The sequence below is a fragment of the Arvicola amphibius genome, chromosome 7, assembly GCF_903992535.2.
Source record: "Arvicola amphibius chromosome 7, mArvAmp1.2, whole genome shotgun sequence".
Classification (NCBI taxonomy): domain Eukaryota; kingdom Metazoa; phylum Chordata; class Mammalia; order Rodentia; family Cricetidae; genus Arvicola; species Arvicola amphibius.
The window spans coordinates 8,635,020-8,653,200 of NC_052053.1; the positions used below are offsets into that span (position 1 = coordinate 8,635,020).

The 18,181-nt window shown below is 42.7% G+C and overlaps 1 protein-coding gene across 1 annotated transcript in view; it reads left to right on the plus strand.

The window, feature by feature from the left end:
• The window catches only part of Pde11a (phosphodiesterase 11A), a 309,344-nt gene that overhangs the window by 36,772 nt on the left and 254,391 nt on the right, over positions 1–18,181 (plus strand). The window contains exon 2 of the mRNA XM_038336971.1: positions 11,053–11,211. Within this exon, the coding sequence (XP_038192899.1) occupies positions 11,053–11,211 (159 nt within the window). The remainder of the gene's footprint in view (positions 1–11,052; positions 11,212–18,181) is intronic.

The following is an 18,181-nucleotide window of genomic DNA, read 5'->3' on the forward strand; positions in this document are numbered from 1 at the left end:
GAGTTTATCGCTTTCCTCTTTCCGACCTCACCTGCACTTTGTGTTGATCTGTGCGGTGGTTCCTCCACTTTCACGCAGTTTCTGCCCTGAGATGCATTTATGGTGAGACAGATAAATAATAAATGACAGCAGGACAGGATCAAGAGGAAGTGCCCGCTAAGAGCAGGACAGAGAACTAGCATCAACGCCGGCCAGCTGACTTCAGCAGAAGCGAAGGGAGTGATGTCCCTCAACGGCACATGACAACTGTGGTTGTTCCAAAGCCTCATATTAAAAGTTTTTATGGAGTCTGCTAACCGCTAATTCAATTTGGAAGGCTTAAATAGAAGAAAGCTCACTTTGTGTTTCTCGGCTGGGGCTGACCTTAACACACACCCACACACACACAGAGAGATGGCCTCACATTAACCAGGCTCCTGAGTCAGACTGAAGCTTCCAAAATCATGAAGGGCTGTTGATGATATTTTCACCATCCAGACCGCTACTATTATTTATGAAAGGATTCAATGACAGGACTTTCGCATGCTGCAATGACACTTTGCTAGCACACAGGAAGAGCGACAGTGCTAATTTTGTTCTTTGCCCAGCCGGAATCTAATTAGGAGGCACAAAGTACCAGCTGTCGCGTGACCGTGTGTGATGTCTTTGTTTTTATGGGGTATAATCTGAAGACTTCCACCAACTCACAACAATTAGTTGTTCTTTCTACCGAGAAAGACAGGACATTCCAAATCATTAAAAACCGACCAAAAACTATAGAGTTTTGTCTCTCAAGCATCTTCTGGACAAGAGTGTCCAGCGATAAATTACCATGGCAACGAGATTGTCCCTGTTAGGGTTACTATTGCTGTGATGAAACAGCATGACCAAAAGCAACTTGGGGAGGGAAAAAATTTTGGTTTCTACTTCCACATCACTGTGCCTTACTGAAGGAAGTCAGGACAGGAACTCAGACAAGGCATGAACCTGGAGACAGGGCTGGTACAGAGGCCCCAGAGGAGTGCTGCTTCTTCATGGCTTGCTCAGCCTGCTTTCTTTCATAGCCCAGAACTACCAGCTGAGGGATGGCACAGCCCACAATGGGCGGGCCCTCCCCATCCATTACCAATTAAGAAAATGCCTCACAGCCTGACTCTAGCTCAGTCTTCTGGAGGCATTTTCTTAACTGCGGTTCCCTCCTCTCGGATGACTCTAGCTTGTGTCAGGTTGACATACGACCAGCCAGCGCAGAGATGCTTTTGTATACTGAAACCGAATGACTTCTTGCTATTTGATGAGCCAATAGAAGCAATTTCCTTTTGGTTGCTGGAGAGTCTGGAGATCAATTGGCTGTAGTTTCAATGTATTATTTATCTTATGCTTTGTGTCTCTGTTAGTCTGTGTATTCCACAATGCCATAAAGTGTTTGACAATACTGTAGCAGAAAAGTGGGACTAGCACGGTGTTCACACCTGGTGAGGTATTCCTACGTGTTATGAAGATACACAGGCACATCCATGAAGCCTTCAAGGGAGAGTTGACATGTATACAACCAGGGAATTTGTCCTGAAAACTCTGAAGTATTATCTATAGTCTGTTTCTGTCAGAGCCAGAGACCAGTGGATTTTAACACTGACAAACAGCCAGAACTCAGATGCCTGGAGTTACCCCACCCACCACCAACTGGGATTCAATTGCTCCGGGTGGAGCTGTGGCATCAGCTTCCTGAAGAGTCCCAGGTAATTGCAGTGTTCACATGGGTTGCCAGGGCTGTTCTCTCACTATGCACACATAAAAGTACCCACAAAGTGGACACACCCTATATACACACATGTGCTGTAACTAAGGGGCACAATCATTTAGAATCAAATTCAGTTGAAATCGCCGAGGAATTAATACAGTGTTTTGTAATTGCCTGCTTCCTCATCTGCTGGTTCTGAAAGCAAAGCTACCATTACGTGGATGTCAGACTTGACAGTTTGAGCGCCTTGGATTTGAAAGGCCTTGTGTGGCACATGTGGGGTTGAGAGTGTGGTTTAAAAAAAAATCATCCTTACGGAAGACATGGTGGTTAAGACACATTCTTGTTTGGATGATGAGCATAGAAAATCTTTCTGTAAAATACTGAGGCTAGAGGACCCAACACTTAGCTACAGTCCAAAACGAGATCGTATACAACTCACTTTTGCCATGAATCTGAGGCTAACCTCCGGCCAAGCCCCGGGGTGCTTTCTCTTAGATACTGGGAGCGAGGCAGGGATCTTTGACTTAAAGACTTTATATTTTTCTCTCCTTGATGATAAACTACCTGACAAAGCAACTTGAAGGAGGAGAGGGCTATGCTGGATCAGAGCCACAGAGAGTCCATCTGCATCTTTGGCTCAGTGGATTCTGGGCCGGGGCTGAGGTTGATTATCTCCATGACTTAGAGCATGTGCTACAGAGAAGGGCTTTGTCACCTCAAGGCTTCAGGAAGTGGAGGAAAAGGAGCGAACCATGAGTCGAGTCTTACCTTCAAAGCCACATCCCTGATGGTCCACTGCCTCTAAATCACCAGTACTGTTTAAAGCAGTGGTTTTCATCTATGGTTCATGACCTCTTTTGGTGGTCGAATGACCCTTTCACAGGGTCGCTTAAGACCATCAAAAAACACTGATACTTTCATTATGATTTATAATAGTAGCAAAATTAGTTATGAAGTAGTTAACAAAAATAATTTTATGGTTGGCGTCAACATACATGAGGAACTGTATTAAAAGATTGCAGCATTGGGAAGGTTGAGAAACACTGGCCTAAAATTTCTCCAAAAGGCACAACCAGCTGAAGACCAATCATTTAACACGTGAGCCTGTGGGGGGAAGGGGGAACACGTCATCTTCAAACAGTGAGGCTTTTTATGTACTCTGAGAAACATGTTCAGGGGACTGGTGGGCATGCGCAGACACAAGGGCTAATCAGTGGCAGCTCTTTTTCAAGGACTTGAAAGCTCAGAGTGCAGAGGTTGTTTTCCTAGAGCCCAAGTGTCTCTTGAGGATAGGAGCCTGTCTTCAGAATGTGCCTTGGCACCAGGCTGAACTAAGAATCTCATGGAAGATCTTAAGTCACAAATCTATGGACTTACCCTTCTCTAGGTGGGAAGCACAGTTCAATTATTTTGCTGAGAAGGAAAAAAATGGACTTTGTCTTTTTGACATTGTCTTTTTAAATGTTAAAAAAAATCTTAGCTGGGTATCACATAGAAAGAGTCGGTCTGCCCAAAGAGCACCTTGAACTCTCTGCTTATGAAGAACAGTTATACTCAAAACATTTGATATGAAAAATATTATGACATGAAAATTCTTGAGGCAAGGAGAGACTACACCAATTATGAGAAACTCATTCCAGATTTTAACAACCTTGTGAAAGGAGCCTTACCTGAAGTTCTTAGATGCTGCTGGGGTAGATTAGTTCTTGTTCCCTGGTCCTCGGGGAGATGAATATAAATGGAGCACCATTGCCCTCTGATGCTGCTTCAGAGCCCTGGAGGCATTTGCTACGTTTCTGTTCAGGTTTCCATTTTTAGGGGCAAATAACATCAAGGTCATGGGCTCTGTGCTGATCCTGCCTCCTCCGTACTTGGTTGTCTGAGAAACTTCGCTGACTTCTAGAGAGCTTCAGACGAAAAGTGATTAAGTCACATTTTCCTTCTTACTAAAGCAGCCTTTACTTTCTCTTCCAAGTTTCTTTAACCAAAAAAATACAACACACACACACACACACACACACACACACACACACATTTTAGGGACATCTCCATAAGTTCAGTACTGCTTCAGACAGTACTGGCTATTTAGAGGAAGTGGACCATCAGGGATGTGGCTTTGAAGGTAAGACAAATTCATGGTTCAATGGTTCACTCTTTTTCCTCCACTTCCTGAAGCCTTGAGGTGACAAAGCCCTTCTCTGTAGCACATGCTGTAGCCATGGAAATGATCAACCTCAGTCCCAGCCCAGAATCCACTGAGCCTAAGACACAGATGGACTCTCTGTTGCTCGGATCCAGCATAGCCTTCTCCTTCTTCAAGTTGCTTTGTCAGGTAGTTTATCATCAAGGAGAGAAAAATACAAAGTCTTCAAGTCAAAGATCATCCCTGCCTTGCTCCCAGTATCTGACAGAAAGCACCCCGGGTCTTCCTTTGGAGATGAGTTTGGCCCAGGCCTACTGGTTGGTGGAAAAGAAACTTTTCTGCAGAGACGCAGGCCTTCATAATGGTGCAAATGTCAGGGCAGACAATCCAGACCTGTTCCAGATAGAATTTGTGAGTCTAGCCCACGGCAGTCCTCTCTGCTGATACACATCACCAGAATACATGCCGCTCTCCTTTTCCCCTTCGTTTTTTTTTTAGGATTTCCCATCAATGCATTCTTCGGTCTTGCTCATTATTATTTATTATTTTGATAATTCTTGCATGCAGACTGCATAAGAGATTTTAAGATGAAAAGTTTAGCGTTGAGTGGTTCAGTTTGGGATGGGTTGGAAGGCAGACGTCAGCCACTTTGAAAATATCCTGATGTGTAGTCAGAGCGGAGAACCCCCGGGGCAGAGGCCAGAAGTGCACCCCCACTCTGCTTAGGAAGTTGATTTCCCAGCTGTTTTTGTTCACTTCACACGTAGACCGCACCTTTGTCTCAGCCTCCCCATCCCAGGAAAGGACATTTCTACTTACACGCTTCTCGGATGAAAACTCGAGGCTCGATTTTTCCCCATTATGTTTCCTTCCCAAGCCAACCCCTCAAGTACTGTGCCCCACTTCTCATGGCCTCACCCCTCTGCTGACTTTCCCGTGACTCCCTTGGCTTTTCCTAAGCCAGAGCATCTCCAGGCTTTAGCTCGTGACTTCCTGCCAGGCAGCTGCTAGTCCGATTCTGTATCAGATCCAAAAAGGTTCCTGATTTCTAAGAATGGTCTTCATTTTTAAAAGTAAACCTAAACATTTAAAGAAGAACAGTTCATCCATCTGTATGAGGTCTTCACGTCATGCTGTATTTGCTTTGTAGACCTTTCACATAAGTGATAAATACATGTTTATTACACAGCGCTGAGTTAAATATGTCTTCATACAATACAATTTCATTTTCGATGTTCTAAAATATGTTATGTAGTGGAAACAAAACAATGTTTAAGATTTTCATGCCTTCAATTTAGGGAAGTCAAAAAAAATGAAGAATAAACCTGCTTAGAATTTATAATACTTGGGGAGCTGGGGAGATGAGTCAGTGGTTAAGAGCTCCAGCTGCTCTTCCAGAGAACACGGGTTCAACACCCAGCACCCACATGGCAGCTAACAGTTGTCTGTAACTCCTATTCCAAGGGATCCAATGCCCTCATATACCTGCAGGCACAATGTACATAAAAATAATTTATAATACAAAATTATATATATTATTTATTTTACATGTGTGTTTTATGCGCGCGCACGTGTGTGTGTGTGTGTGTGTGTGTGTGTGTGTGTGTGTGGTACCCACAGAGGTCAGAAGGGGATGGATCCCCTGGAAAAAAAGTTATGGATGATTTGAGCCTTCATGTAGGTGCTGGGAACTAAACCCAAGTCCTCTGCAAAAGCAACAAGTACTCTAAATGACTGAGCCCTCTCTCCAGCCCCAAGAATCTGTAATAATGTGATAGACCTTCAAGGAGGAGTCTCCCCCTAAAGAGAACTTCTCTGTATTCACATTTTACAGGTTCTTCCTCCTGGGATCTAGAAGTCAGTGCCGTGAATAGGAGCTGCTTTCATTCAAAGCCTCTCTAGCATACGCAGTCAGCCATCATTGCTGTAGCTGGACGTAGGGACGCGCGCTCCAAACATTAAACACTGTCTAAGCCTCTGCAAAGTTTTACTTATGAATTAACAGTCTTTCCCTTTACCCTTCATTACCAGGGCAAACAGAGCAGCCATTTGGTCATATATTGTAGTAATAAAATCAAATCCCCTTAAGAAAAAGGTAAACAAAAGGGAAACCCGCGTCCACTATGTCTAGCTGCACTGCGGCTCTCAGGAGAAGCTGGGAGACGATCCCATTAACTCAAAAGTTCTCAGACCCAACTGCTGTCGAGTTTCGCCTCAAAGGTTAAATTTCTATATTAGGCGAAAAGGTCCGTCTCTCCCGTACATCTGACCTGGGGTTTCCTCCTACTCCCTGTTGAATGGCACAACAAGACAGAAGCCAAAGGGGCACAATCAGAGCCTCCACAGCAGGCTAGCAGCACTGCAACGCCCGTGTCCTAGTGGTTCAAATGACAGAGCCCCACAAGGCCAACTGCAGGAGCATCTGGGCAGCTTTCTGCCAGGTTCTCTCTGCACAAGGGAGGGGCTTATGCAAGGTCTAGTGAGGAGAGTGTGGAGAAGAGAGGAAGTGGACAGCCAAGGAAGACTCCACTACAGAGCAAGGGTGTGAATGTGATCAGCCTACACTCACTGTGCCTGAAAATGCCACAGGAAACCTTGTAAGTTGCATGCTAATTAAAAATAAAATAATAAAATTAAAGACAAAATATAAAAAGACAAGATAATGCCCCAATAATCTTAATAAAAAAATACAATAACAAATGACATTGGTTTTGTATAATTAGATAATATATCATATAATATATAATAAATTATAAAAATATGTAATATTTCAATATTGGGGATAATATTACACATAATTCAACATAAAATAAAACAGTAATAAAATAAATGTGAAAAAGAAAACCGTTATCAAATCCTGAGGCTCAGGAACAAAACCCTTGACCACTTTCTCACCAGTGTGACGGAAAGGAACAGTCTGGAGTCTAGGTGACAGGTGATGGCATGTCTACACCCACCTGGGCAGCTGGCTCCCCAGAAATGCCGAGAAGATCAGGAGTTCCCAGAGGATGCCCTAGTTCAGCCTCCCTATGCACCCAGGCGGGTTCCTCTCCAGAGATTCCTGATCTTGCCTCTTAGCTGCTTTTGTAAAGAAGTGAAACTATTGTTCGTTGAAGTCTCGTCTACAGCTCTCTGCTGCTGTTTCCTTCCTTCTCTTTCGATGGTGACAGCATGCACCTGATGTTTATTAGTCTCATGAATTCTTGTACTTTTGCTCCATGTTTGAATCTGTGAATGGTGCTCAAGTTATCATTAAATATTTGTTTGCCACCGGGTGGTGGTGATGTACGCCTTTAATCCCAGCTCTCAGGAGGCAGAGGCAGGTGGATCTCTGTGAGTTCAAGGCCAGCCTGGTCTACAAGAGCTAGTTCCAGGACAGGCTCCAAAGCCACAGAGAAATCCTGTCTCAAAAAACCAAACCAAACCAACCAAACAAAAAACATTTGCTGCCTTATACACACCATTAGATTGCAGCTTGCCATTATATTTTTAAAAGTTGTGGTGTTTGTTGTTTGTTTTTGGGACAGGGTTTCTCTGTGTAGAATGTGTAACCCTGGCTGTCCTGGAACTTACTCTGTAGACCAGACTGGCCTTGAACTCAGAGATCTGTCTGCCTCTGCCTCCTGAGTACTGGGATTAAAAGTATATGCCACCATGCCCTGCTTAAAACTTTTTAAAATTGGATTTATTCATCTTACGTGTGAGTGTTTTGCCTGTCTGTCTGTATGTGTGTCACTCTTGTGCCTGGTGTCTGTGAAAGTCAGAAGAGGACATCCAGTCCCCTGGACCCAGAGTTACAGATGTTAGGGAGCCAATATGTGGGTGCTGGGAATTGAACCCAGGTCTTCTGAAAGAGCAACAAGTACTTTGAACAGTTGAGTCAGCCCTCACAACCATGGTTTTGATTTTTATTCGTATTGACACAAATAGCGCTAACTTATTCAAACCACTGCATAGGGTGATTGTAGTGTGTATGGAGTCAAGAAGTCCTGGTTTTCTCGCTCCTTTTCCCCTTGATTGGCAGTCATGGGGTGTCTTATTCCTTATTTTCCCCTTTGAGGTTGTATTGAGCATCTGTATCTTCTGTATAGTCCCAAACCCCAAAGCTCTAAGTATATGCCAAAGAGTAAAGGGTCTTAATTTTTCTATATTTTGTGTGGTTATAGCAAACTCTCAAAAGGAAATTATTTGAAGAATATTATGGAGCCTTTACAATATGTCAAGACGAAGTCAATAAGAGAGACAGCATTTCTGCTGTTTGAGGTCTAATGTTTTATTTAGAGATGAGAACAAACTCAGAATGGAAAAAACAAAAGCTAGCAAGCTAACTTCAGAGAATACTGAATGCTATATAGCAAATGAGACATTCTTTCTGATTCAAGATCTTCCTTGGTTTTCCATTCCACCTGGAATTAAATAGAAAGACTTGGCACCATTAGGCCCCGCCTCTGTCTACCCTCTCCCCACCTTGACCTTGAAGTCTTTGGACTCAGTTATCCTTTGTTCCTACTTCATCAGGAAAGGCGGTTTTCTAGCCGGCTGGAAAGTTCTTTTCCCTCCCATTTCCCTCAGCATCACTCACCACGGTAGGGCATGGTGCTTGATGACAAGGCCCGCCCGTGCCTGGCCCGCTGGCTTGCAGGGTAGGGTTGTGAGATGTGCCCACTGCCGCTTTGTACCTTCTAGCCCACACCCTGACACATAGGTGTTCCTTAGCGAATTTTTATAAAATTAACACAAACAAATGTCCTTCTCAAAGTTGGCCTGCATTGTTCACTTTGATACTGGGAAGGTCACACACCCAGTGGAGAGCCGACCTGTGTTGGTGACTGTGTATTGCTGGTTGGCTTTTGTCAACATGACACGGACCTAGGCAAATCTGGGAAAGGGGAATCCGAAGTGAGAACTGCCTCTGTTAAGACTGACCTGTAGGCAAGTCTGTAGGGGTGTTATCTTGTTTAATGACTGATGCAGGAGGTCCAGCCCGCTGTGGACAATGTCGTCCCTGGGCAGGTGACTCCGAGCTGGGAAGAACGAAGAAAGAAGGATAAGCTAGCCGGTAGCAGCATTCACTCCTCCTTGGTTCCTGCTTCAGTTCCTGCCTTCCGGTTCTGAAGAAGGACATTTAAAAGAAATCCTACACTAGCTCAGAACTGAGGATAATAGATGGTTATTTATTTAGGGGTAGACTCACAGATCAGAATCCTCTGCTGGAATGGAGAACAGAACCGAATCCCGCAACCGAAGAGAGCCCAGAGGCATGCTTTACATTAGCATAAATAGTATAAAGGCCACGCCCCAGTGGGCGGGTAACTGGAAGGCTACTGGCTGTAGGATTTTCCTGCAGCAAGGTTCCCGCCCCGACTTCATACACAGAAATAAACCCTTTATCTCCAAGCTGCTTTGCTCATGGTGTTCATCACACTGGTAGCCGCCCAGTCTGGACTCAGTGTTTTGTCTTGAGGTTCTTGTCTTGTCGGTAGCGGTTACCTCAAACCCTTGTGAAAATCAAGAGCTCGACGCGGCCGGAGGCAGCTGACTGTGGTTATGTGTTTTAAGGGGACTTAACACACAGTTGTGGAGAGTTACCAAAATCACTCTAACCCTGGGCTGGAAAGAGGAAACCAAAGGCATCGCTTCCATCATGTTCCTGGAGTGCGTTCAGTTCCTACTGCCCTGTCTGCAGCCGGTCCCCCTTCTCCCCTCCCTCCTTCACTCTCGGTCCTTCGCTTCTCCCCTCTTTGTTTTCCCTTCTTTATTTATAATTTGAAATTATCACGATATCGACCCTCCCAGACATCCTAGCATGTATAACTTGAAATCAAGGATAGGATACACTCCCAAATAACTGTGGTAGACATAGCCCGGCAGCAAAGTCTCTACCAAGACTGTGATCTAACTGTGCCCAACTTTCTCCCCCACACATCCAGTGAAGAGCCACACGTTTCTTTTGGATTTCAGGACTCTTTGCAGCTCCCATGTGTTAGGGTGTTCTCTATTGTGTGGGTCCACCAAAGAGATCACTCCAAGATGAAATTTTAGGGCCTATGTGGCATCAGGAAGGCCCAGCCTCTCTGATGAGCTGAACTCCGAACAGTCATACAAGGGTCCGAACAGTCATACAAGGGTGTACTGATTGATGGTGTGCCTGTTCCTGCGCTCATGTGCGTAGAGGCCAGAGACAACCTCAGCATCAGGTATCTCTCCAGGCATCCCCTGTCTTTGCCTCCTCTGCACTGGGACTGCAGACACACACAGCTGTGCCTGGCTTTTCAGAGCGTGCTGGGGATCGAACTCATAACCTCATGATTGTGTAGCAAGTGTTTTACCAAATGAGCCACCTCTCCAGTTCCGTTTGCTTAGTTTTCTTTTCCTAAATGATACGATTCCTGCTGTCCATTTGACACCAGCACCTATGTCCTTGGTGTTATATTTCCTTCCCAAGGCATCATGTCAGGAAACGATGATGATATCTCGACTCAGTCATGCTAAATTTAATTACTAGTCTAAGATGAAATCTGCCAGATCTCCCCATTACAGAGCATATATTAGCATTATCATCGATAAGTACATTAGGGTGGCCTTTGAAGAACTTGTGAATGCCCTGTTTAATATCCTTCACCTAAGGGTCTTAACCAGTCATTGATGACCCTTGCTCACGACAGTGGTTTTACTGGTAGTTGGCAAAAGATATTACATAACTTAATTATTTATCCTATATCTTTTAGCTGGCATTATTTTTCTCTCCTCCCTCATTCCTTTTTGGAACTATTTTTGAAATATCAGAATGGGTGCATAGATTTTTTTCCAGAATAATTTTAATTAAAAATAAAGTAATTCTTTCTTGGCTATTTCAATATTTTTAATGCATTTTGTTACGTCACTTTTCTTGCATAATATTTTATATCTAGGTCGCATCATGAACAACATATTTTGTTGAATGGAGCACAATGGAGCTCCCTTAGAGCACGGCTCCCTTTTCCTTTCATTAGCCTGGCTCACAATGGTGGTGATAATCTATCATCTATTTTCCTTTGGTGCTTTAAATACAAAATCAAATCCATTTAATTGGGAATAAAAGCCGGGGGCGGTAGGGCATTGCCCAGTGACATATGAACCCACATTTCCCCTTTGCCCCTCACCTCTTGGCCCTTTGCAATGAATGCCTTCTCTGGCTTCATTTTAGGACCGAAGATTCAATGATGAGATCGACAAGCTCACTGGGTACAAGACAAAATCGCTCTTGTGCATGCCGATCCGGAGCAGCGACGGTGAGATTATCGGTGTGGCCCAAGCAATCAATAAGATTCCTGAGGGCGCTCCATTTACGGACGATGACGAAAAAGTAAGACTTCCCGCCTTGCGTGACTTGTGCTTTCCATTCTGCTCACAGAATTTCCATTCTGCCGCCCTCCCTGAAAGGAGGGGAATTACGTGAATAGCCTTCGATTAGCCTATTCACAGATCAAAGAGCTTTTCCTGAGCTGCACAAGATGTAATGGGAGGCTTTTTTTAGCATTTCATAGAATAAATAATCGCTCCACTTTTTTTTTTTTAAAAAAAAGCCTGCTTCTCATTACAAGTTCCAGTGGTATATTCTCGCTATTGCTCGGTCTTTATTTGCCTTGTAAGCCAGCCTTTTAAATTGTGAACAGCACCATGACCATACATGACCCAAGGAAGGGCAGAGAGTATGGGAAGATCACTGCGTTTCCAAAACTCAGCATTTTCTCTTACCATTTTATAACTGTGACGGAGAAGCTCTTTTCTTACTTCTTATATAAAAACCTCAATAAAACGAGGGTCATTTAATTGTTATTGTAAATTGCTAGTAAAGGGAGCATCATTTTTGGTTCTGAAGAACAAGTGGCTTTGGCAGAAGTGACATGCTATTCGCTCTAGAACTTTAAGTTCCTCTACTAATAGTTTACTGCACTTTTTTTCTACATAATCTTGTTTCTCTGTCTTTAATTTGGGCTGTTTCTAGTTGCAAACTAATTCAGTCTGCATCATGGCACATTCACTACAGATGTATATGCATATGTCATATTGCATAATATGATTCATACATTATATGTCTTTAAGTTCTGGTTTTTGAAGACTATAGATTACACATGTGTGAATAGAGCAAGTTGAGTAGAGTCTTGAACACATTTCCTTTTGCTTTCCTGCTCTTTCTGTATGCTGTACTCCACAGACTGATATTACTGAGTCAGAAGGCAAGCCAGGTCTGCACTGTCAGAAGCTTTCAGACCCTCTGAACTCATTTACCATGGTGTCAGTATTGGACAAGCCCGTGGTCTCAGTACCCTGCTAACTTTAATCAGCTCACATTTAAAACCCAAAGAGAGAGTTTCCTTTGCTCTTCTAGGCAGGCTTCAGAAAGAACGTAAGGCCCAGCCGTGGATGGGAGAGAAGACTCAGATGTTCAGAGTGAGCACTGCTCTGGCAGAGGGTCTGAGCCCAGTTCCTAGCACCCACATGGTGGCTCACAGCCACCTGTAATTCCAGCTCCAGGGAGTCTGACACCCTCTTCTGGTCTCCACGGGCACTGCACTCATGTGCAGAAACCCACACACAAACACACATGTTTAAAAATAAAAATCATAAAACAAACGAGCAAAAACCAACACAAGTCTTCTGAAGTCCAGATTCACCTGTAATTTATGGGTTTCCCACAGGCAAAAAAACAGGGAACAAGGAAAGGCTTGTGAGTAGGATTGGGAGGTTCTGGAGTCAGAATGCCTCCAAGACAGACTCAAGTATTTCCTCCTTAGCTGAAGGAGCTTAGACACCTTGCCAGGCCCTTCCGAGCCTCACAATCTTCCTCACAGGGTTGCTGTGAGGAGTGAAACAGATCATAGACAGGTAAGTGTTTGGGGTGACCCTCATCAGTAGACACACCACAGCTGCCGTGCCACCATTCAGACACATAGTAGTAAATTTATTGTGCAATTAGCATAATGTTATTTTTGTCCCCTTACCTTAAAATTCTATTTTTTAAGATTTCAAGTTACATATGGCACAATTTTAAAACACTTCAATGTATGAAAAACAGCAAAAACCTCAAGGTACACAAAAAATTAAATATATCCATTTAGAGATATTCATGTACTTAATGTCACAGCAAATAAGAATGTATTTTGTTTCTTGAGCGTTCCATGCCTGTGACTCAGTGGCTGTATTTGGTTCATGCAATAATTGTTGGGAGAACTTGGAAAGGTCATTCATTGGTTTCTCCTCTGGCGTAGGGATTGTCGCCCGACAGATGGTCATCCAGCCCCGTACTAAAGCTTTCTCTTCAGTGGCTTTAATGATCTCGTGCTCTTTAAAAGACTTGGATAATTAGCAAGAATTTAATTTGAAGAGAGTTTTGTGTGAGTCCCAATCTCCCATAAGCATGTATTCATCATTTCAGCTACACACTGGCAAATTACTAGTTTGGCAATTCATGCTGAAGGTTCACATAGAGGCAGTCCATGTAGAAGGGATGACTGGAATTTTCTGGTTCAATTCATGGGTCCTAAGCAAAGGTTCCATTTTCCAGGGCTATGCATGAGCTATCTGACTTAGGTGGTAAGATTAGAGTTTTCATGTCCAATTAACTCATCACTTTGTTCTTCAGAGGGAGTAAAGGGAGACATCATTTTTGCAGACTAACATTATGAGTCGGATAGAAGCAAACCTTGGTGATCTATTAAGACATTTGTCACCAGCATGGCAGCTAGGAAATGGCCCTGAGTGTAGGCTCTTATCTATCCTTTCGGGCTGTGCACACTTTGGCAGCATAGGTGTCACCTCTTGTCGCGTCTAATAAAACAGAACGTGTCTGGTACAGTCGCTTTCCGATGACAGATGTGTTAACAGTCATAGCCTGAAGTTCTACTTTGGTTGTTGATATGGGGTTTCTTAGCCTGTGGTTACCTCCTCTCAGCTCATAAATCAGAGCATGCAGCTAGCCTGATATGCTCATCCTTTGGAACTGGGATGCCGCCGGCACAGCTCAGCTGCTGGAGACTGGTCATGTTCCAGAACTTGTTACTGGTAGCGCTACCCTGCCAACTGGCATTGAGGAGGGTGCCCGGATGGCTCTAATGAGTCTCTGTAGAGGCTTGAGTTTGCTGTGAGACGTAAGCATGAGACTCACAGACAGAGAGTGGGGAGGATTTCATAAAACCTTGGCCTTACACTTCAAAACTCTGTGAGGATGATATTTTGCAACTACACGTTATCTAAGGTCCAAGAAATATCATGTTCACTGTGTTGAGGAGGGGAATGCTGAGTTCATTATACTAAAAGACTGACAGGTTGGTGGTCTCAGAAAGACAAACACAGTTCAGGCAGGCTACTAACACGGGGTTGGTTTCTTTTTCATTTTAACACTTTAGACATGGTTGCAAGATGCAGTTCTACCATTATAGCCAGTTCCCAAACAACTAGTCACTTTCATAAAGCAACTTACTGAGAACAAAGATAGATAGATTTCTTCTTCATCTTCTGAGTAGTTTCTGCAAAAGATGCAATATAAAAGACCTTTTCAAATAGTTTTATAAACCCTTGATCTACAGCAGTGATGCTCAGCTTTCCTAATGCTGTGTGTGACCTTTAACACAGTTCCTCATATTGTGGTGACCCCCAACTAAAAAATGATTTTTGTTGCTTCATCATAACTGTAACTTCGCTACTGTCATGAATTGTAATGTAAATATCCGTATTTTCCAATGGTCTTAGATGACCCCCATGGAAGGGTCATTAGACCCAAAGGGGTTGTGACCCACAGGTTGGGAACTGTTGATCTACAGGGACACTCTGTAACACTTCCACCAGGAGAGTTTACTGTTTTCTGCTAATATTTCATTGCTTTCAAGATGCTTAAGTATTAAAGGAGCGGTGCATCAACTGGTTGCAAGAAATGCCCTCTGCATACTCAGCCATTATTTTCACTTTTTGCTGCATGCCAGCTAAGCTTTCTGAACATGTTGCTATAAAATTATGATTAAATATTAGTGTTCAGCAAAAGAGACCAAACATCCTGGCAGATGGCTTGTGGTTTCAAGTTGTATTTGATCAATAAGATCTTAATCCAGGGAAAAATTTGGATCAAATCCCATAACTTGTTAGTATTTTATCTCCATTTAAACCATGGTCTAGTCATGCATTTTAATGGTGATTGTCCAGGGTCCAGATAATCACGGTCAGAGCATCAGTGGCCGATTCATCCGCGGCCCATGCCTTCACTGGATGGCATCTGACCAAGAGTTTCACAATAACCAAGATTTCCAAGAAAGTTGTTTACAAACACATTCCCGTCAGAACTCAGGATGAACTTTGGTTTTCTAGTCCTGCTGGAGGAATAGGCTGTAGCCTCCTGCCTCTGCCTTAGGCGGAGTCCACCTCTGAGTAAGAAAGCAAGTGTGTGCCTACCAGTCTGACACCCAGCGAAGACTGTAATACTCTGCCATTTTGTCGTGATGCCTTGGGTCCCCGAGGCCACACCTTTGCACATCCTCCCCGTGGGCTACAGGGTACCCTGTTTCTCCACTTGTCTTTCATAGCTTAGGTTAAATCTATCATTGGACCTCAGTAGGGTCTAGACAGAACGTTCGTCATGGTCCTTAATACTTACATTTTAGCTTCCCCCCTCCCAGGTATCCCCAAATGATTATGGTTGAATTTTGACTAACAATTTGTTAAAAAATAGAAATGATCAAATAGTCAAAAAAATTTAAAAATAAATATTATGATTCAAGAAAATGGATGTGTCTGCATGGTATAGGCTTAGGATCTAGGTTGACTGACAGCCTCAGGGAGAATATATTGCCTTCCTCCAATGGCTAATGTGGCTGTGTCTGTAGCCCCTGGAATCTACGTAAAGATGGAAGGGGAGAACCAGATATGTCATGTTCTGACCTCTACAAACACACAACTGCTGTGGGAGCACATTCTGCTCTTTCAGCCAATAGCCTTTAAGATATCAGCCCACTGGGGCATGGTCTCTTATACTTCTAAAGCAGTGGGAACTGTGCGCTAGCTCTCTTGCTTCCGGCTCCCGGCTCCTGTTCTGGCTGCTAGACTCTCTGTTTCCTGTTTGCCACAAGAGGACTGTTGATTGGGACGGTGATCTGTAAGTTTTTCCCCTTAAATAAATAACTCTTTTTATTATCCATAATTCTTAACTGGTATGGTATTGTTTTGCAATACACCCACAATCATATACACATAATGACAGTAAGTAAAACCTAGAAAGCTGTCATAAATTGTTACTGGCTTCAACTCAACCTGCTTCCTTTTCTCTTTATTCCAGGAGCTCACTTAAAGTGTGTCTCTCTAGGCAACCTTATATACCAAACTTGCTTTATTTTTATGCTTTATTTTATTTTTATTTTTGTGTATGGTTTGTGTCTGTTTGTGTTTGTTTGTGTGTGTGTGTGTGTGTGTGTGTGTGTGTGTCCTTAGAGGCTAGAAAAGGGCATTGGAGCTCCTGGAACTGGAGTTTGGGTAGTTGTGAGCTTCCCAGTGTGGGTGCTAGGAATCAAAGTCCAATCCAAATGTTAAGAGTACTAAGTGTTCCTAACCACTGAGCAGTCTCTCCAGCATCTAAGCTTGCTTGATTGCTGTGTCCATCCCAAGCATTCTCATAATTTTTTATGATTTCTTATGAGTAGCAAGTTCTAGCCACACTAATTGTTATGATCACTCAGGTGGAGGAAATGGACAGTCTGGTTGATTGTAACCTGACATGGCTGGGCTGTTCATACTATAGAGCTAAATAGGCAAGGTTATGGCAGATCTGGCAGAGTTAGGCCAGCTAATACTACAGGACTAGTAAATCCACAGCTCTGAATGGCTATCAGGACATGAAATAGTCAAACCATGTCTAAGAGCACAAAACATCAGATAACTGTCTTACAAACATGGTCCCAGACTTGAGCATGACTTAGACAAGAAAGAATGTTCTACAATGGCGGATCAGAAATAAATAAGAGCTTGTTGGCAGGAAGAATTGTTGTTAAGGAACCAGAGCAGGTGCTGCGGACTCTTATTTCCTGGAGATCTCAAATGGAGGCAGACAACTGTCATCGAATGACTAGCTGAGTGCCAATGTCTGGATAAACACCAGGTGGCTTCTTTTGGTCTTAGGATGCTGAAATTCTTGAATTTCTGCTGGTGCTCCTCTTCCTCCATTTCCTCTTCTTTTCCTCCTGGAGACAAGAACTCTCTATGTAATAACAACCTGGCCTGAAATAAATTTGGGAAAACTCAAATTATTTTTTACTATAAGTAGAATGTAGTGGACATCAAGTACGTTTAACTGTCTTCGGATTGCACATGTCTTTTCAATGTTTTCCTTTTATGATAAGGTCATTTTCTAAGTATGAAAATCATATAACTATTGTAGAAAGTTTGAAAAGTATAAAAAAAGCAAAATTTATATCGCCCATAAGCCTCTTTCAGAAAATCTATTGTTTTTGTTCTTGATGAACTTCCCTGTCTTTATTTATTACTACCTGTAAAAATGTTCTGAATTTGTAGTATGTAAGATATAGAATACTTTTTAAAATCATATTTTAAGTAATTCCTTAAATGTTTGATTCAAATGGTTCTGTCATTTTTCTACTGTGTAATTAAATAAATTGGTTTAATCATTTTGTTTCTTAGCATTTAGGTTGTTTTCAAAAGTCATATTATTATAAAATTCCTATTAACCTTTTAATACATAATCAATCTTGGGCTTTGCCTTACAATAGCTATTGTGCTATTGAAGTGCTGTGTCATAGATCAGAAATGAACCAACTCCTGCAGCTCAATGTGGTTCAAAGTAACTGTGAGGATTACTGGGTCAAGAGGTTTGAAATTAATTTAAAAATAGCTTTATTGAGATATAATGCACATACCACATAACTCATCCACCTTCAATTTAATAGCCGTTAGTATAGTCACACAGGTTTGTAACTATTAACACACATTTTCAAGGCATTTCACACCCCCATACCCTGTACCCATTAGCATCACTTCCCACTTTCTCCCAGGCTTCCTAGTATTATATCCAATCATTGTCCTTCTCTCTCTATGATTTGCATATTTTTGGGCAGCTCCTACAAACAGCACCATATAATTAATATAGAATCCTTGGCAGCTCATTTCTTTTACTTACATGATGTTTCAAGAGCCATCTGAGCTGTAGTATATATTAGTGCTTTATTTCTTTTTATGGCTGATCATATTTCCTTATGTGGATATAGTAAGTACATTTATTTACTCTTTCATCAGTTAGTGAACATTTAGATTGCTTTCTTTTTTATTATTATGAAGTA